Source organism: Onychomys torridus, chromosome 14 (assembly GCF_903995425.1).
Source record: "Onychomys torridus chromosome 14, mOncTor1.1, whole genome shotgun sequence".
NCBI classification, from domain to species: Eukaryota; Metazoa; Chordata; class Mammalia; order Rodentia; family Cricetidae; genus Onychomys; species Onychomys torridus.
The window spans coordinates 26,651,643-26,671,069 of NC_050456.1; the positions used below are offsets into that span (position 1 = coordinate 26,651,643).

The 19,427-nt window shown below is 41.0% G+C and overlaps 1 protein-coding gene and 1 pseudogene across 1 annotated transcript in view; both read left to right on the forward strand.

Annotated features, from left to right (window-relative positions):
• The window catches only part of Ttc6 (tetratricopeptide repeat domain 6), a 160,737-nt gene extending 147,797 nt beyond the window's left edge, over positions 1 to 12,940 (forward strand). The window contains exons 27-31 of the mRNA XM_036206397.1: positions 1,126 to 1,336; positions 3,837 to 3,989; positions 4,795 to 4,965; positions 12,192 to 12,417; positions 12,804 to 12,940. Coding sequence (XP_036062290.1) covers positions 1,126 to 1,336; positions 3,837 to 3,989; positions 4,795 to 4,965; positions 12,192 to 12,417; positions 12,804 to 12,940 — 898 coding nt within the window. The remainder of the gene's footprint in view (positions 1 to 1,125; positions 1,337 to 3,836; positions 3,990 to 4,794; positions 4,966 to 12,191; positions 12,418 to 12,803) is intronic.
• Positions 12,941 to 15,068: 2,128 nt separating this feature from the next.
• LOC118595672 lies at positions 15,069 to 16,497 on the forward strand (annotated as a pseudogene).
• Positions 16,498 to 19,427: the final 2,930 nt, after the last annotated feature.

Genomic DNA, 19,427 nt, shown 5'->3' on the forward strand with positions numbered 1-19,427 from the left:
CCCCTAAGATTTATTATTTTTATTTATATGTATGTGTGTGCCTGTGTGAGTTTATGTGCACCACATTTGTGTAGGGTGCCCAAGGAGTCCAGGAAGCATCAGATCCCTAGACCTATAGTTAGAAATGCTTGTGAGCTGCCTGATGTGGGTGGCTGGCCACCTAACCTGGGTCTTCTGCAAGAACAGAAAGCATTCTCAACCACAGCATCTCTCCATTCCTCAATTATTTTTGTTGCCGTTCTGGACAAGCATTGAAAAAATACTTGTTAAGCCATATGCAAGGCCATTGTTTTCACTGATGTCCTCAATGAAATGGGATGTTCCTTAAAAAGAAAAGAAATAAATATATATATATATATACATATTTATATATATATTTATAATATAATATATAAATATATATTTAATGTATGCTATAAGTCAGTCAATTATGGGACAAATCTATAGGATGCATTATTGCACAAGTTTGTTTTTATGTGAGAATCATGAGGTATACTTATATAAACTAATGTATCATGGCATCTCTAGTGATAGAAGTTTATAAGATTATCATTGTATAGTTGGTCCTCTGTAGATTGAAGCATTATTAGGTGGATTGAGACTGTAATTTAAATAGCATATGATGCCAATATCAGTGCATGTTTTCCTGTGATGGTAACTTATTACTGTTAAAACAAAATTTAGGACTGCCATTTAGAAAAACAGAATTCTAGAATAACATTCCACATGGTGGTATGAAATGAGTTTTACTTTTTTATATTTATTTACTCACTTACTGTGAGCATACACACTGGTAGATATTAGATGGCTATTTCTTTCTACCATGTGGGTTCCTGGGATCAGACTTGGGTCATCAGGCTTGGTGACAAGTGCCTTTACGCACTGAGCCATCTTGCGGCCCTTGAAAATGATTTTTACTTCCTTGTTCTCCTCACCAAAATATCCAGAGATTCTTCTAGACTTCCTTAGATCTTACCAACGTATGTACTTCTTACGATAGACAATAAAAAACTTCTGGGAAAGTCATGTGCAGAAAACATTAAATAGGTTGCTAGCACACCAGTTCACCTGAAGTCATGATGTTTTCCTTCTTTCTTTCTTTTCTTTCTTTCTTTTTTTTTTCAGAATTAAAGAGTTTGAAGGAGCTGTTGAGTTCTTTACCAGAGCTGTTAAGATTAACAAATGTTTTCTGGATGCCTATATTGGACGGGGGAATTCTTACATGGAGTATGGAGAGGACGAGGCCCTAAAACGAGCACAGAAGGACTTCCTGAAAGCGCTGCACATTGACCCGTCATGTTTAAAAGCCAGAATTAGCCTAGGCTATAACTTGCAGGTAAAGTAGAGCAGCATTTTCAGCACAGAGAGCATTGTTTGGACAGGAGAAAGAGATATTTGACTTTTTGTTTTGTTTGGTTTGTCGAGACAGGGTTTCTCTGTGTAGATTTGCACCTTTCCTGGAACTTGCTCCATAGACCAGGCTGGCCTCGAACTCACAGAGATCCGCCTGCCTCTGCCCCCCACCCCCCTCAGTGCTGGGATTAAAGGCGTGTGCCACCACCGCCCAGCTGAGATATTTGACTTTTTATTGGTGATGAGGCCAGATGTTATTTCTCAGTCTAGGAACATTTAGTTTTTCCTTTACTGTAACATGGAGGCTAAAAGTGGAGAGAAAGGGGCTCAATTAAATACAGGGAAAGTGCTCAGGTGAGCCCAAGCTCAGCTGAGACTGATGTGATAAGGCTGGAAAAGATGGGATGGGTTGTTACCGCTACCAATGCCCGGGAACGAGTTGGAGAGAAAAGATGGCCTTCCTAGGATTAAATTTAAAATTAGTATTATAATCGCAATATGAACAATGCACAGTCCATTTAAAGAATGGATTGGGTGACTTTAAAAAGAGCTAGAGCTGACTGGCAGCCATCACAATATGCTCACACTATTCACAGGCTGAGTACCTATAATGTGGATGAGGAATAGCTCTCAGCCCCCAGAGATCGCCTTCTATAAGACACATAGTTCCTTTTGAAAAGTTGAACTCCTAGTTTGGAGAGAGAGGCACTGTTCTGTAATTATTAGATTGTAAGTATGATAAATACAACCAAACCAAAACAAAACAGAAACAATCCGCCAAAACATTTTGATACAAAGACGCCCAACTACTGGGTGACATAACTTACTGACAAATTAACGTTTGTGTTGAGGTGTGAAAACCTAGCAGTTAGGTAGGAGAGGAACTGAGGCTAGCATTTAGTCTTGAGACAAAAGGAACAACCAGTTAGGACGCATTGTAAGAAGAGGCAGAGGGTCCATATGAGTAGAACGTGGTGGATAGAGGGAGATTTGTGACGAGACTAGAGAAGTCAATGAGGGGCAGGATAAAAGCTCCGAAGTCTACTTACAATAGGGCTATCACTAACCAGAGACATGCCATCCAATTATATTCTGTGAAAATCCCACTGGGTACATAACCAGGAAAGGGGACTGAAGAGCACATCAGCATGCAGGAGAGAGTCAGGAAAGGGATGGGCCAAGAGAGGAAAGTTAGAGCTGTCCACGTGCTGTCCGGGGAAAGGAGAGACAGCCTGTGCTACAAATACATGTAGATTCCTTCCTGTTTGCCTAGGACCGAGGCTATCACAGTGAGCACAGCAGATGTCAGAACAACCGATAAATCCAGTCCTATTGTGAGGTGGTTTGCAGTTTAATATGCTGGTGGTCCAACCTCAGTTTGCTTACTTCCTTGTTTATTAAATGAACGGAGGACGGCCTGCAGGTTTCCAGGCACTTGCCTCAGAGAGTGTACCAGCCATGAATGAGGATCTAGTCCTTTTCGTAGTTATAGATCTTTATGTAAGAGTCACTGGGCTCAGGTTGGTTAGAGTATGCCAGAATCTGAGAGTCTGGCAGGTTAGTATTTGAGCCTGTGAGAGGAAGAACAGACACTGGGCCCTCACGAATTAATTAACTCCCTGCCTGCCTGACAGGAGGTGTTTAGTTGCCAGCTGGCCTGCTCTAGGCAACACTCTGACATCCTTCTATCAATGGTGCCTGTCTCCTGACCTTTTTCTCTTTTCTCCAGTTGGCACAAAGGTTGTTATAAACAGGTGCATGGTAGATTTACATGCATCTTCTGTGGAGTGTATGAAGTGTTCCTAAAATTCCAGATGCCGGAACAATTCTTCTGCACTGTTAATCCATTCATTTGTATAGCACATACTAATTTTACCTTGTGCGTTATGCATATATTATAGATATCTGGAAATCTATCTATCTATCTATCTATCTATCTATCTATCTATCTATCTATATCTACCTACCTATCTACACACACACACACACACACACACACACACACACACACACACGCGCACACACACATGAGACAAGGTCTCACTATGTAGACTAGGCTGGCCTCAAACCCGCAGAGATGTGCTTACCTCTGCCTATTGAGTGCTGGGTTCAAAGGTGTGTGCTACCACTTATGGCTATTTAGGATTTCAATGTAAATTTTTTGGTAGTGCATAGAAGTATGGATGTCATATAGCACCTATGACTTTAACTTGTGTAAGATTGGTATAGTAGATGACTATAAAATTAAATTTATTTGAATATAATTTGATCATAAATACTTAAAGGGAATTAGTTCATTGAAGATACTCATTTTGTAGCCTACTTTTTAATTTAAAATACCTTAGCTTTAGTATCGTGTAATATATACCTCACCAAAGGTTTTAATAAGTGAGAATCAGAAACATTTGTCATGCTACAGACTGTTTTCTTGCTTCATGAAATTGACTGTTTTCTTGCTTCATGAAATTGAATAATCATTTTAGGCCCAAGGAAAATTCCAGAAAGCTTGGATTCACTTTACTATTGCCCTAGAGGCTGATCCAAAGAGCTATCTAGCCTATGAAGGACGAGCTGTGGTTTGTCTTCAAATGAGTAATTATTTCGCTGCGATGCAGGATATTAACATTGCCTTAAAGGTAAAAACTATATTGATGATACTATTATTAGCATATATTCAGACCATCAATGAATAAGTACATTGTTCTTTGTTACCTATTTTAAGTGATATATAGAGAAAGGATGTTTTGTTTCCCCAGAGTTATGCCTAGGGTAAAGAGTTATTATGGTTTATTTTGTAATGTAGATGCATTTAAAATTTAAAATCAAGTTATTGATAAGCATCAATTTGTTTTATCAAATGCAGCTTGTACGTTTCATAAGACCTTAATAGTATTTTTGTAATACAGAATGAATTCAAAATGGAATGGTGATGTCCTAAGTTTGAAGCAATTAGAGAACAATATAGATGTTTGGCTTCTTCCTATAGTGAAGAAACAGCCTTCTCATGCTTTGAATTCTCTTCCAGATTTTGTTTCCTTTCTATAATTACAAAATATTATAGAGGCAATTTAAAGGGTTAAAAAAAGGATAGGACTGAAAGATAATTGTTTCTATATAGGACAGTGAAGCATGTTGACTGTTCAATTTAATATCTTCTCATTTAACAGATTAACAGGTAAATGTCCCCCATGTCTATTCCTTGGGAAGAACTTGAGTAAAGCTCTAAAATTATTTGTTTTATGGCAGCCATTCAATAAAGCATTAACATGAAACCAGTTTCATACCAAGCCCTTGCTGGAAATATGTGCTGTAATTGGGTTTTCCCTGATCTGTAACAGCGCTTTTTCCCACAAGTGGATGTCCTAACATTCATTTCACAGACATGAAATTGGAGATTAATACTATTCCCAGGTGCCAATTCCTTCTGTGCTTATGCTGCAGATCAATACTACGGCAGAATTCTTGACAAATCGTGGTGTGATTCACGAGTTTATGGGTCAACAACAGAATGCAATCAAAGACTATCAAGCAGCAATTTCTCTGGACCCCAAGTACTCGCTGGCTTACTTTAATGCCGGAAACATCTACCTTCGCCACCGCCAATTTTCTCAGGCAATGTGCATTTCCCTTAATGTGTTCTTTCAGCATTAAATTCTTCTATGTTATATACAGTTTTGAAGTATAGCCTTTATGTCTTAGGTTACTAAATAATGTTCTGTCCTATGAAGATGCTTACAATTTGCTTCTACTTGTGTAGATCTGTGCTCCTCAGTGTCCCTGGCCATTCAGTACTGGTCCAGAAACACTAATTTTAATTTTCCGGTTTTTGGCCATTCTCTTTATCTATCCAGCTTCTACTGGAATCCTCTCTTCTATATCACAGGTAGACTTCCCTCAAGACCCTCTTTATGCTGGGAGTATCTGTATGTTTTCTAATTATCTGTTGTATGAGCTCAGGAAATAGAGACGTGTTTTAGTTATGGTTTTGTGTGACTACTTAATCTCTTGCCATTTCAGCTGATACTGTCTGAAATAAAAACTTGTTAGATTTTAGATGAGATAAATATTGAAATTTACGGTACTTGAAATGGGATGTACTTACAGGATCCAACCTCTTGTTTTTTTTTTTTTTTAATTTTAATTTTTGTCTTTTTAGGTATGGTCACTGTGTTATGCTTTCCCAAATTCATCTTGTTCTTTACCATTTTGAGTTGACTGAATTTACTTGGCACTTACTAATTTATATTATAACTTGTTAATGCTGTGTCCATTTTTGGAGTATTGTTTTGGCAGAACCCCATATGTTTTGGTCTTTATTTTTAAAAACTTAGTAAGATGAAAATAATGTGAAACTTACAATCTTAGCCATTTTAAAATTCATGGTAAATATATGCCATAATGCTTACTAGAATTTTGCACCCGCAATTTGAATTTCCCCTCTTGCTTGGGAATATCAGTTGGGAATTTAATCAGGTGGAAGGATTTTTATATTTTCTATGCTTTATGTGTGCATTAAATGTATTTTACTCTGTGTTGTGTTCCCTTTTGAGTATTTTAGTTTTTCTGATTTATAGCAAGATTTATAGTTTTGCTCTAGTGACTATAAAATTATCATTATGGCCCTTAGTTATTATTTATTTGCTTTCTCTACCATAAACAAAAATTACCATTGGATCTCCTCATTAACATAGTAGCACAAATCTACAATCTTTAATTTTGTGTGTTTGTTTTTGCTTTTGTTTTTTTGGGACAGTCTCCCTGTATAGCATAGACTAATGTGATCATCCTGAATCTCCCTCCAGAGAGTACAGCAGGATTATAGGTGTGTTGGCTACTATCTTTAGAAGGGGGAAGCTCCTCCCCATCATACCCACTCCAGCCTCCTCCTCCATTTCACTACTGATCTCCATGGAAGTACCTTTTAACCAACGTCTACATTTCTGTCTCATATTCTCCACACACCGTATCCATTTCTCCCTTTGCCCCCACTGCTCCTCCAGCTTTTTCTTGTCAGCATTCCCAGTGACTCCCCCAGCCTCCCTTTCTGGACCCCGCAGGAGCATTTGCTACAGGGCACTTACTACTTCACAAAACATTCTGCTCTGTCCTTCTTGCGTCAACCTGTCCACATGTTCCTTTCTAAGTAAGGAACCTTTACAACTCGCTGATTTCTGGGATGAATCTGGCTGGTCCCAGCAAGGATTAGATGCAAGGACAGCCATTGATGGTGTGGTTGTCTAAGACATGGTTGGGTTGTCATTTGCTCAGGTGTTAATGGGCGGTTGTTTTTCCAGGCTTATAAGCCTTACGCTTCAGATCGTTCTTTGTCTGGGTCCCAGAAATATTTTTTGTTTTGCAGTGGTACATTAGTTAAAGAGGCTGGGCCCAGTGGTACAAGCCTGTGATGCTAGGTACTGGAAAGACTGAGGCAGGAGGATTGCAAGTTCAAGTCTACCCTCAATACCGTAGTGGAAAACAGTCATAAAAAAAGTTGGAGATACAGATCAGTGGTAGAGTGCTTGTCTAGCAAATGTGCAACTAAATTTTCAATTCCCATTACCACAAAAAAGAAAATAATTCATAAGATTGAGAAAAATAAAATCCCCAAAGCGAAATTCTGTTTTTGTAGATGGTTAAATTCTGCAGGATAAAGAACTTTACTTTTTAAACATCTTTAATAACTCAGTGATTGTCATATTAAAATTATTGGTTTAGCTCTAACACGTAGCTCAGACTGTATATCTGTGGGTAGACTGGAGAGATGATGGCTCAGTAGTTAAGAGCACCTGCTGTCCTTGCAGAGGACCAAGGTTCTGTCCTACCACTCACATGGTGCCTCACAATCATCTGTAACATCAGTTGAGGGGGGGGGTGTTGGTGTCCTGTAGCAGGAAACTTAAAAATTCTTATTAATAAAATAAAACCCGAGGCAGGTTATGCCCCATGTTGGGTGCCAGATATTGGTGAAATTATTAAGGCCACTCCATGTAGTTAAAAGGGAGGTTTATTTTGTGGAGTAACTTACAAATGAAGGGATAGGTTGTAGGGTCTGGCAAAGGTATGACTCAGTCTGGCGGTGTTCTCTGGAGAACTCTGCTCAGTCTACCTCCTGCGTCCAGTGTCCCAGAACCAAGAGAGACCTCTCCTCTTGATCCTGGGTCTTCTGCTTCCTCCCTCAGCCCCGCCTTGTGGGCATGACCATTACCGAAGCCTCATGGGGGTTGGAACTTCCAGGCCAATGCTGGGATGGCTACCCACTACATCAGAGTTCTCCAGAGAACACTGCCAGACTGCGCCATACCTTTGCCAGACCCTACAACCTATCCCTTCATTTGTAAGTTACTCCACAAAATAAACCTCCCTTTTAACTACATGGAGTGGCCTTAATAATTTTACAAATAGTGTCCTCTTCTGCCCTCTCTGGTCACCAGGTATAGATGTGGTACATATATATAGACATGTTGGCATTCACACATATGTATAAAATAAAATAAAAATACATATCAGTAAATTGTTTAAAGTATGCCTCTATTTCCCCAACATTGCAGAAATACTACCTCAAGTAGTATTCCACATAAAGCTGCTTCCTGTCTTCTTGTGATGGATGCTTGAGTGTTAGTTCAGAATCTAACAAGAGTTAACCATAGCTATTCAGCTGGGCTGCCATGTCTGGGCCTCTCTGAGGAGAAAATGGCTTCTATGCCCTCTCCTCTTCCCCTTCAGGTGTTTCTGAAGGACGATCTTAGCACAGGAGGAAGGGTGCCTTATCAAAACAATAATTTCCAGAGAGTTAAAACACATACAAAACCTGACTCCTGTTTATTATCAAGTTAATAACAAGTCAAAGACACATTTGGATGCCACACTTGGTATGAATGATTAACTACAGATGACTTTTAGACAATAAATTCAATCTTCTGTATGATTGATTAGTCTGTTAATTATAGATTTTAGGGCATCAGATCAGTTGTTTGAGACTCAAGGGTTTTAATTACTTTAGCTTCTAATGATCTCATATTCCTCTACTCCAAGTAATCTCATTAAATTAATAGGTTTTCAATTTTCTAAATAATATAATTTGGGAGCTATAATACAAAGTTATGATGTAGAAGTTGGAGAGTCAGCTTAGTAATTATGAAGAGCATTGGCTGATCTTCCAGAGGACCTGGGTTTGAGTCCCAGCATAAACATGGAGGGCTCACAATCATCTACAATTTCATTCTCAGGGGAATCTGATGTCCTCTTTAGGCCTCTGAGGGCATTGTACACATGTAGTGCATAAGCATGCATGAAGGCAAAATACCCATAGGCACAAAATAATAGTAAAATTAAAGCTCTGTTGTTCAGAATTAGGTACACTAGTGTATGACCCTTCATGATTTGCTCCCACTGTTAGAAGGCACACTTTTTGTGATTAGATAATTGTGCAGTCTGTTTATCATTTGAAGATGAGTTAAAATGAAACATAGATTGTTTTATAAAGAAAGCAATGCTGGGAGACATTCATTTGCTCCATTTCTGATGTCCGTGGCTACAACCTTTTCTTCAAGGGTGAGTTATTTTTAAGCTGTTCACAGATGCATGCCAATTCTGACCCTGTCTCAATGAATCCTTACATTGCACTTCAGTATGGCATCAAACAGCTGCCATCAGGGATGAGAAAGATTATACAGTCCTGATGTAACTGCCCCACAAAAGTCAGAGGAAGCAAAGTTCATGAAGAATCGCCTGAAGGTTGTGTTTCCTCTTCATGTATAGATATTGGAAGAAAGAATTATCTGTAGTAATTGACTGAGCCTTACTACATTTGGCATACATCTCTCAGTATTTTATATGAGACATATGTGCTCAGTTCATCTTTTCATCAACAATGGAAGTAAGAGTGTGTTGCTTTCTTTGGCAGATTAAGAAATTAACACAAATAGAGCTTTCTAACTCAGTTCATGTAGAGGCAGGATTTGAACCCAGCATTCTGGATCCTTGGTCTGAGCTGTAGCCACCATGCCATCAATATTTATACTAGCCTGGATAGAAGATGAGCTTGAGGAAAGTTCCCTGGAAAACTGACGGGAGATGGTTTAATGAGGGCTGAGGATGCTTTAGAGGTCAGAACAAGACTAGGTAGGGTCCAGTTGTAGGATAAAGGTCTGAGCCCACTTCTGGGGTTTGAAAACCTACCAAAACCCACCAATCCCTGAGCCTCCAAACCCACCAATTCCTGAGCTCAAAATCCTACTGATCCCTGATCTCTAATTCTCACCAATACTTGGTCTTGGCTTGAAATTCCACCAATTCCCACCCTGGAAATCTCCACCCTGGAAATTCTAGATAAGCCTGTCTCCTGCCCAGGTGCCTGCTGCTTCTCTCCTGAGCAGAGGCGGCCACTCTCTTGGATCTCTCCCAATAAATCTCTAGTGTGAGGTTTGTTGTGTGCCATGACTTTGTGGTATTCCTTGGCTCCTGACTGCCAGGATACCTTTCCCTTCAGGACTGTAACACCTTCATGGGAAAACCTCCCCTCTCAGAGCTGCAATACTCCCACTGGGAAAGCCTTTCTTCCCCCTCAGAGCTGCAACACTTACACAAGGAGTGAGAAGTTTAAGAACAGAAAGATGAAGAGAGTCAATGCCATAGAAATGCTTTGGAGGAAATAATTAGAAAATGTCCACAGGGCTTGAGGACATCTGCAACCTTAGCAAGAACATAACTCATAGAAAGGGTAGAATCCAGATTGCAAAGAGATCGAGATGCATGTAGCCTAAGAGATCAAATTGAGTGTGTTGTTCATTTTTCCCTTATAGATAGAATTTAAATTAGGAGTCAGATGGTCACCCCTCAGGGAGTTAGAAATGAACATAAATAGAAGGATGTCTGGTCAACATCTTGTCTCCAGGTGGTAAAAGGCTTAATTTTCTTTAGTTCTGTTTGATATATATCAGTACTCTTAAAACCTAATAAAAAACAAATTACTAAAAGATGATCATGTGAGCAGATGCCACAGTTATGTCAAGAAACAAAATGAGAGGTTACTTATTTATTCTCAGTGTTGATACTTACCTCTTTGCAGGCTTATAGCAGTTGATTCTTGGAGCAGGACCTGAGACCTCTATTTAAGGTTCTTTTGAAAACCAAGTTATGAATAAGAGTTAAAATAAAAGCATTGGTAGATTTCTTTGAAAAACAGAATAGATTTGTAAGTGGGTGACCCTAGTTCAGTAGAAAACTAATAAAGTTTCACACCAAGGAAAATGATAAATCTGAGATTTTTTTTCTGATATACAAATAATATAAATAGCAACAATCTTATACATTTTTATAAATTATGTATAATATGAGTACATAAGTATAGAATATACAAGAGTAGTTTTATTAAGTCTTTTTTATGCTTTGTATTTTTTACATTTATTTATTTTTTATTATTAAGAAATTTTCTGTCATTTTACATACCAACCACAGGTGCCCCTCTCCTCCCTCCTCCCAATCCCCCCCCAGCCTTTCCTCTCCATAACCATGCCTCATTCCCACCTCCTCCAAGGCAAGGTCTCCCATGGGGCATCAGCAGAGCCTGGTACATTCAGTTGAGGCAGGTCCAAGCCCATCCCCCTGAACCAAGGCTGTGTAAGGTGTCCCACCATAGGCACTAGATTCCAAAAAGCCTGCTCATGCATCAGGGACGGATCCTGATCCCACTGTAAGGGGCCCCTTAAGCAGGTCAAGCTAAACAACTGTCTCGCCTATGCAAAGGGCCTAGTCCAGACCCATGGAGGCTCCACAGCTATTGGTCCACAGTTCATGAGTTCCCACTAGTTTGGTTTGTTTGCTGAGACTTTTTCTTTAAAAAGAGGAAAAAGGCCAAGTGTAACCTTTGGCTCAAAGAGCAGTTTTGATCTCTTCACTTGGTTGTCCACATCTTCCAAGTCCATGGCCAACATTGAACAATTTAGTCTTTGGTTTCATCAACAAGTTGATTTGTAGTACAGTGAAGTTTATATTCCTTTCAGTGCAGTTTAGAATCTTCTTTTGAAAACCCATCTATATCTTTATCTCTTTTCTGTTTTCATATGTGAGCTGCTAATTGCCTTATTTGTATTTTATTTTTTGTCTTGTTGTCTTCTCTAATTTACTTCTTATTTCTTTGTTGTTCTGTTTGGGGATTTGAGATTTGTGGTTGTAGGAAGTGGAGACATTGCATCCCATCAAGTATTTTACCATTGGCATTGCCTTGTCTAGAATTGCTTGTGCATGGTATTATGTGTTGGAGCCTAAATATCTCCTTGCTGTGAGGTGAAGGCTCGGTCTCCAGCCCCTGGTGCTATTGGGAGGTGATAAAATGTTTAGGACATGAAGCCTGCTGGAAGGAAATTAGGTCAAGGGGGTGGGGGTGACAGTGTGTATGTGGAAGGCCATTGAAGGAGATACCTGATCCATGATGCTTCTTTTCTCTTGACTTCCAAGCTTCCATGAGGTGAGCAGCCCCTTGTCTCCTGTCCCCACCACGATCTCCTGTGTGGACACAAACCCAAAGCAACAGGGCCAGGAGTCAGGGTCTGAAACCTTATACACAGCCAGCCCCAAATAGATACTTTCTCTGTCTTGACTCTCTCAAATATCACATTTACATAGAGCTGACTAGAACATGGCTATAAAATGAAGAACTAAAACCAGGCAGCTTTCAGTTCTCATTTTTCTTACAAACACTTCGATATTTGAGATGAAATGCCATCACTGCTTTCTTAGAAATCTGTTGGGCTTAACATTAAATTAAAATAAATGACTTCAGATTTCTTGATATCATTAATTAAAATACATTAAAATCTTATTATTCTTACATTTTATAGGCCACTGACTACTTTTCAAAGGCATTGATGTTTAATCCAGAAAATAAGCATGCTCTCATGAATCGAGCTGTTGCAAACACATTATTAAAGAAATATGAAGAAGCAGAAAAAGATTTTTCATGTGCAATTGAGCACTGTCCCCACTGGGCTGCAGTGTATTTTAACAGAGCGATCTTCCACTTCTGCTTGAAGCAGTATGAGCTAGCCGAAGAAGACCTTGGCATAGGTAGGTGTTTTGTAATCCTGTTGAGAAGATGGTAGCAATTAGTATACCTCTTTTCAGACTCCAGAAAGAACATCATCAAGCCTTTTGGTTTATATAGAATCCATATGTGTAGTACCACATCCTTAATGTGACCATTACAGATTCTGTTTTGTAATATCTCATCTTAACACATTGGTGAGATGAGTTAGAATTTTTAGGAAACCGCATATAAGCAATACCAGTCTCCCAGAGGAAGGCACTGGACCATGGCTTTTCTGCATTAGTCTTCTTAGAAACATCTGGGGTTTCTAATTGAATCGCGTTATTACATTTGAAGAAAAAAACTTCAAATGAGAGCTATGGGAGATTGATTTCGACATATCTAGACTTTTTGTTTTCTTTTGCAGCCCTGTCTTTGAAGCCCAATGACGCTGACGTGTATAACCTCAGAGCACAAGTTCGTGGCAAATTAGGACTGATAGAGGAAGCTATGAGTGACTATAACCAAGCCCTTGACCTTGAAGAATGTCCCCCGGCTACGTAATTTCACAGACTCTTGTGGTTTCTGCACTAGGTGAAGTGTATATTCGTCCTGAAACTGAAGTATATTTGCTGTATAGAAATGCCACCATTGTTATTATATTTATTACACGTACTAAGTGGCTGTTCTTTTTAACCACTTCATGTATTAAAAAACTATTATTATTTAATTAATTACAAAACTTTTTCATGATTTCAGACATGAATTTGATGTCATGTAGCCTTGTTTATATCAGTGAAGTAGAAAGAAATGGCTCTCTGGTACCTTGTACCTTGATAGGTGAATATCTTTATGGGATACAAGGTCTTAAAAAGGAATATTAATGCCTAACGTATTTTCTGAAATAGTAGAATAATAGAAAAATATATCACCAGCTTTTTTCAATGCCTATTTAAACACATTCAACAGTTTCCAGCTTGAAAAGAATAAATATTAGCTGATGGGTATAAAAGACCAAGGTCTAGTGCGTCTCCTTTCTCCCCTTTACATACTATAATACCAGCCTAGATTCTTCCTGGCCCCCATGCTCTTCCAGCACATCAACATGTTTCTTTTTTATGCACTGCTTGCCTTCCAGAATAAAACCTAGGAGGAATTTTTGAGTATTCCTTTTCCTTGAGATAATTCATTCTTTCTCTCATTCAGATTTCACAAATATACAAATAGGTATGTATAAAAATCTGTATATGGTTATAATAAATGCTTTATAGCACCCAGTGAATAAAATTGAAACTTTTCATCATTTTTCCCTCCAGAGAAGATCTTACTATGTAGTCTAGGTTGGCCTTGAACTCATGGTCATCCTACTATGGTCTCCCAAGTGCTAGGATTTCAGGTGTAGGCCACAATGCCTGCTTAAGAATTCTTTATGGGGGGGCTGTTGGGGACTTAGCCCTGCTGAGTCATTTTTCCTTGCCATGTTCCATTCCTTTTGAACTTGGAATGTTAACTCTGTGCTATTATATATTGCAAGTGTGTGACTTGTTTATTAGTATGTGGCTTGTTTATTAGATATCCTTCCCTACCGAGGAGGGTGTATTTCTTGTTATATGATCCCACGATGCAGCTATCTAGTCTTTTGAAATCTCTTTCATACCTGTATATTCTTGTGTGAAGACCATCTTCCTAACTAGACTGGAAACTCCACTAAGGTGAGGACTATGTCTGTTTGTTAAGTACTGCATTGCTCATGATTATCAGTTCTTGGCATGCAGATGTTTAATGTATTTTATTCAATATAAAAATGTCTGCATACTCACATAGAGCACTGTGTCTAAACACCCTATAGATTAATGGTCACTGCTTGTTTCCATGCTAAAGAGAACAGCCTGTGATTGTCTAGGCAAGTCTAGACACTAGAAGGTAATAGCAGGGAGCATGTGCATTTGTAGTGTTTTCTTACTTGACATTTCCTCTGAGGAGAAGCCCAAGACTACACAACTCTAATGCACATACACTCACATATGAATACACACAGCCCTTTAGCACCATAAGATTGATAATAAGTAACGTTAAGGCATCATGGATGGGATTAGCTTCTGGTAAAAATGACCCATCACATAGGGTAGTCAATAAGAAGGTAGCTAAAACCAGAGCTCAGTCAAGATGATGAAGTTGTGATGTATACAAATAATGATGTATAATTGGATGATGATATATCTGATATTAATATAATCATCCATAGTGCATGCAAGACAACAGCAAGCTATTAATTATTATTCCCATCAAAGAAAAAATATTATAAAGAGTACACTGGTAAAGGAGGATAATGGTATGTGTTAGACCTAGAACAGAGAGAAGGAGATGCGTTTGTTCCTGGCTTTACATGTTGATCAGATTTACAAAAGAGTAGGAACATTTCATCATTTGATCTTTTATTCTTAAGTTCCTATAAAGTAAATGGAGTTTAGCTTGTTATTGCTTTAATTCACTCAACCATAAAGCCATTCAGCTTCTCTTTCCCCAAGTTTATTCTATCCAAGAAAACTTGCAGAGATACCTTATTTTTCTATGTGGTTATGTTAAGCAAAAATATATCTTACAGTAATATCCTATTTTGTGATAAACAAAGTACAAACATGGAGAACATTCTACACTATATTTTCATAGAATCTCTTAGGTTATTGTCATAATGCCAGCCTTTCACAGTGAGCACCAGTGAGAGTAGAAATGTGGGTGTCAAGTTCATGAAGTCATAAAGGAGGTTTAAGTGATTTCTGTTTGATTTTTTGGGTTAAAATGTTTAATTTTAAGATTTCTGTAGCATACGATTAATTTTTTGATGAGAAAGGGTCTAGCCTGGGAAGACTTGGAACTCATTTTGTAGCTCAGGCTGGCCTCAGATAAGAGGCTGGAGAGAGGAATGCACATAGCAGAGAGACTGCGGAAGGACGTGCAAGCCGTAATAATATAAACACATTTTTTTCTTTGAAGAGTAAATTAGTTTTATTGACTGATGAAAAACTAAAGTTATAACATGTTTGGACAGAGAACAATAATCAAGCCCTTCTGGTAATCTATATTTTCTTTTAACTTAGCCAAAAGAACATAAAATTGTAGACGCTGCGTGAGCTAGTTGCTTGTAGCTCCTTCAACAAGAACTGCACAGCTTAGCAGTTGCATAACACTAAATATACACATTTACTCGAAAGTCCGAAAGTACTGTGTGCTGACCTCAGAGGCTGCCATAATCACCCACACTGGTCAGACTCCAAGTTACTTTTCTTTTTCTACAAGGATAAACAGAGCACATTGCTGAAGACATACCACCTTGGGGCATTTTAAGTTTAAGAGCACTAGATATCAGAGAGAGAAAAAAGCAAAAGCCATTTCTTTTCTTTTCTTTTTTTGAGCTGAGGATCGAACCCAGGGCCTTGCGCTTGCTAGGCAAGCGCTCTACCACTGAGCTAAATCCCCAACCGAAGGTGAGCGGCACACACTGCTGCCCCAGGAGGCCCGGGCTGCTGCGGATGGAAACTATACAGCCACTGCCACCAAGAACTGGGCCAGGCTAGCTGTGCTTCCTCACTGGCGGTGAGACCGGCAGGTCGCATCCCCTTTCAGCAGCCCTATCACCTCTGATGAGGAGTACCTGAGCTCCCCCCACCCCAGGAGTTCCCAGAGCCTGGGGAGACCTGGCCCCGAACCCCTACCATGAAGCTCAGGATCACGATTCCTCTGACTCCAAGGCAACCCCAACCCTCAAGGTCCTACTCATGGACCAATCCGTAAGAGAAGGCCAAGATGTCATTATGAGCATCCGAGTGCAGGGGGAGCCCAAGCCTGTGGTCTCCTGGCTGAGAAATCGTCAGCCCATGCGCCCAGACCAGAGGCGCTTCGCAGAGGAGGCGGAGGGTGGGCTCTGCCGGTTGCGGATCCTGGCTGCTGAGCGGGGTGACGTTGGCTTCTACACTTGCGAGGCAGTCAACGTATGGCGCTCGGCAGTATGAGGCTCGCCTGGAGGTCCGAGGCGAGTGAGCTCAGGGGGTCATCTGCGCTTCACCCCGCTACCCTCCGAGCCGCGCCCCTGTCTCAGGCACCTCTCGGATCTCGCTGTGTTTCACTGCCTCCTGCCCACAGACCCAGCCGGCTCTCCGGCCCGGACTTATCCCTGCCTCCTCCTCCTCCCTCCCTAGCCCATGAAGCACTCTGGGGTAGCCCATGGGCCCCAGTGGATCCATCCTCCCTAAGTGAGTATGGGGCTGTGCAGGCCAGGAGGCCCCAGAAGGACTGAGTGCTGGGAAGGGACAACCATGAGGGATGCCAAGCTCCCCCAGTCTCCCTGAAGGGAGCATCAAGCGAGTGCATGTGCTATGCTGCTACAGGCCACTGTCTGTCTGTGTGTCTGTGACAGTCAGGGAAGGATGCCTCTGAGCTGAGGTGGAATAAGACAGAATTATATGACAGAACATGGCATCCATGGGATGGAGGGGCCCAGAGGGGCAGGTGTAGTGGCTAGGAAAGGGCACCGGGAAAGGGCAGGGCACTGACCATTTCAGAAATGGGTTTTAAATGGCACAACACTTTCTAGTCCACAAGAGACCAAAGGCCAGAGGTCTGGGGCAAAGCCCTGGCTGCTGGCAAGCTTAGGGTCCAGTGGGGCACTCTCCTTCACAGCCACGTCCGACATGCTCTGTCTGGGAATGAGAGAGCTAGCCAGGCTGAGCACAGGAGCAGGGTCATTGTGGGGGTGGAGCCTTGGAGATACTATTTTGTAGCTCAAATAAAGTCTAGTTTGTACCCCCCCCCCCAAAAAAAAAAGAGCACTAGATATCAAAATCATAGCTAGGGAATTCACTCAGTGGCTTTCACAATTACTTTTACAAATGCCACAAAAAATAATGAGTCAGTAAGATCACAAATATTGAATTTTCTGGGACACACTTTGTCCTAAATACTTTTAAAAAGTACAAAACAAGCAAAGTTTATTCATTTCATATAACTGACAAATTTGTTAATCCAACTAGTTAACTTTTTTGGTAATTTAATGTATAATTCAAGTTATTTATAGTTTTCTTCTTATTAAATAGTATTAAATTTTAAATATTCTTTCCAACATAATATTTTTAATGATTATTTGGGAATTTCACGTAATGCACCCTGGTCACACTCACTTGCTAGTTCTCCCAGGGCCATTCTGACACACTCTTGCACCCCCACCACCAAAGAAAACAAACAAACCCAAATCCAATTTATGTTGCTCATATACTCACTGGAGCATGGTCACACTCTCAGCAGCCAGCCCCTTAAAGAAAACTGAATCCTATCTGTCGCGCCCTCCCCCCCCCCCCCCCCAAGCCATCAGTTATGGAGACATACACTTCAGCACCCCTTATCACTATTTTGAAGAGTTCTCTTCAATGGCTTCCTGTTGAGACTGTTTCTATTTTGGAGGGGGGGTGTGTGGAGAGATTGTCTCAGACACCACCTATGTCTCTCATTCTCAACTTTGAGTCTGCAGTCATTGACACCACTTCAAAAGAAGTGTGCTTGCCCTTTACAGTCAGTGGGAGCACAGATCATGGGCTTCCATGTGGCCTCTGGCATTGGCACTTACTCCAGTGGCAGTGCAGACTATGCACATCAACATTGTCCTCTACTACAGCTGGTGCCTCAGATACTATCATAGACCCATGGCCATCGACATGGCTTCAGGGGCAGCACAGCCCATGAACATCCATATTGCTTTTGTTGGTAACGCGGGCCACTCACATCAACATGGCCCTTGGCTGCCGCAGGACCACAGTCCCCAACATGGCCCTTGGCAGCAAGATGGACCACAGACATGAATATGGCCTCAGATGGCAGTACAGCCCACCCACATCAAAATGACCTCCAGTAGCAACTTGGATCATGGACACTATCTTGGCCTCCAGTGGCACCCCAGACCGTTGTGATATGCATGAATCTCGGGCTTCAACATGGCCTGGGGCAGAGCACCAACCACTGACACCAGCAAGTCCTCTCACTCTTGCAGGAACCACAGATACCAACACGGCCTCCAGGGGCAGCACAACCCAAAGCTCTTTCAAGAACACCCAGTGGAGAAAATGAACCACACACCATCTGAGAGCCAGGACAATTGTGTGGCTGGGCAGCACATTTTTTTTGGTAAAATCTGTCCAAGCTCCAGGCTGCTACAATGCACCTTTCTGGCCCCTACTCAGCATCAACATGTATCCTCATCTACCGCAGCCTTTTCCCACACCTGTTAACTCTCTTCATTTCGTACTAATTCTGCCTCTCTCCACCAAGCACAGCTCTGTTCCTCCATCTCTCCCACCTCTCCATTGCATAGTCGTTCACCATAGCGGCACTGTAAACTGTAGTGTGTCACACAATATACTTATATATCTTTCTATATCTAGCTTTCTATATCTATCTCTATCTATCCATCCATATGTATATATCCCAAACAGCTTTACATACAAGCAATGAGTCACTGACCTGGCTCCAGGTTGCCAGTTTCTGAAGCACCATAAATACTAGACCATCACTGAGACTCTGTCCTATCTCCTGCTATTGCCCAGAGTCAAGCTGATCTTGTGGCTAGCCCGGTTATGGGGAGCAAGGAAGCAGGATTTGTGTGAGCTCCAGTCCACCACCCACCTCCCTGCCCTAGCTGCAGGCTGCCCTAAGGCCCTCTGGGCCTGACCATTGTGCTTGCAGCCTGTGGGCAGTGTCACATCTGTGAAGTTCCCCTTCTTCCAGTAGCTCCATGCTGCAGGCAGGTGCTTTGGCCAAGGACCTGCCCCCTTCGGTAGTGCTGTGGTTTTTGTCCACTGAGGCCATGTTCCCATATTGCTCCCATACCCTTCCCTGCCATGTTTCTGGTTTTGCCATTCTCTCCCACGCAAGGCTCTCTTCTGTCATCTCTCCTTCTAGTTTTTTGAGTCCAATTACTAAAAGCATCTTCATGTAGGACCTGCTTTTTTTTTTTTTCAGTTGTTCTGAGGATACTGTGGGTTCTACAGATTCCTTATCTGCTCCT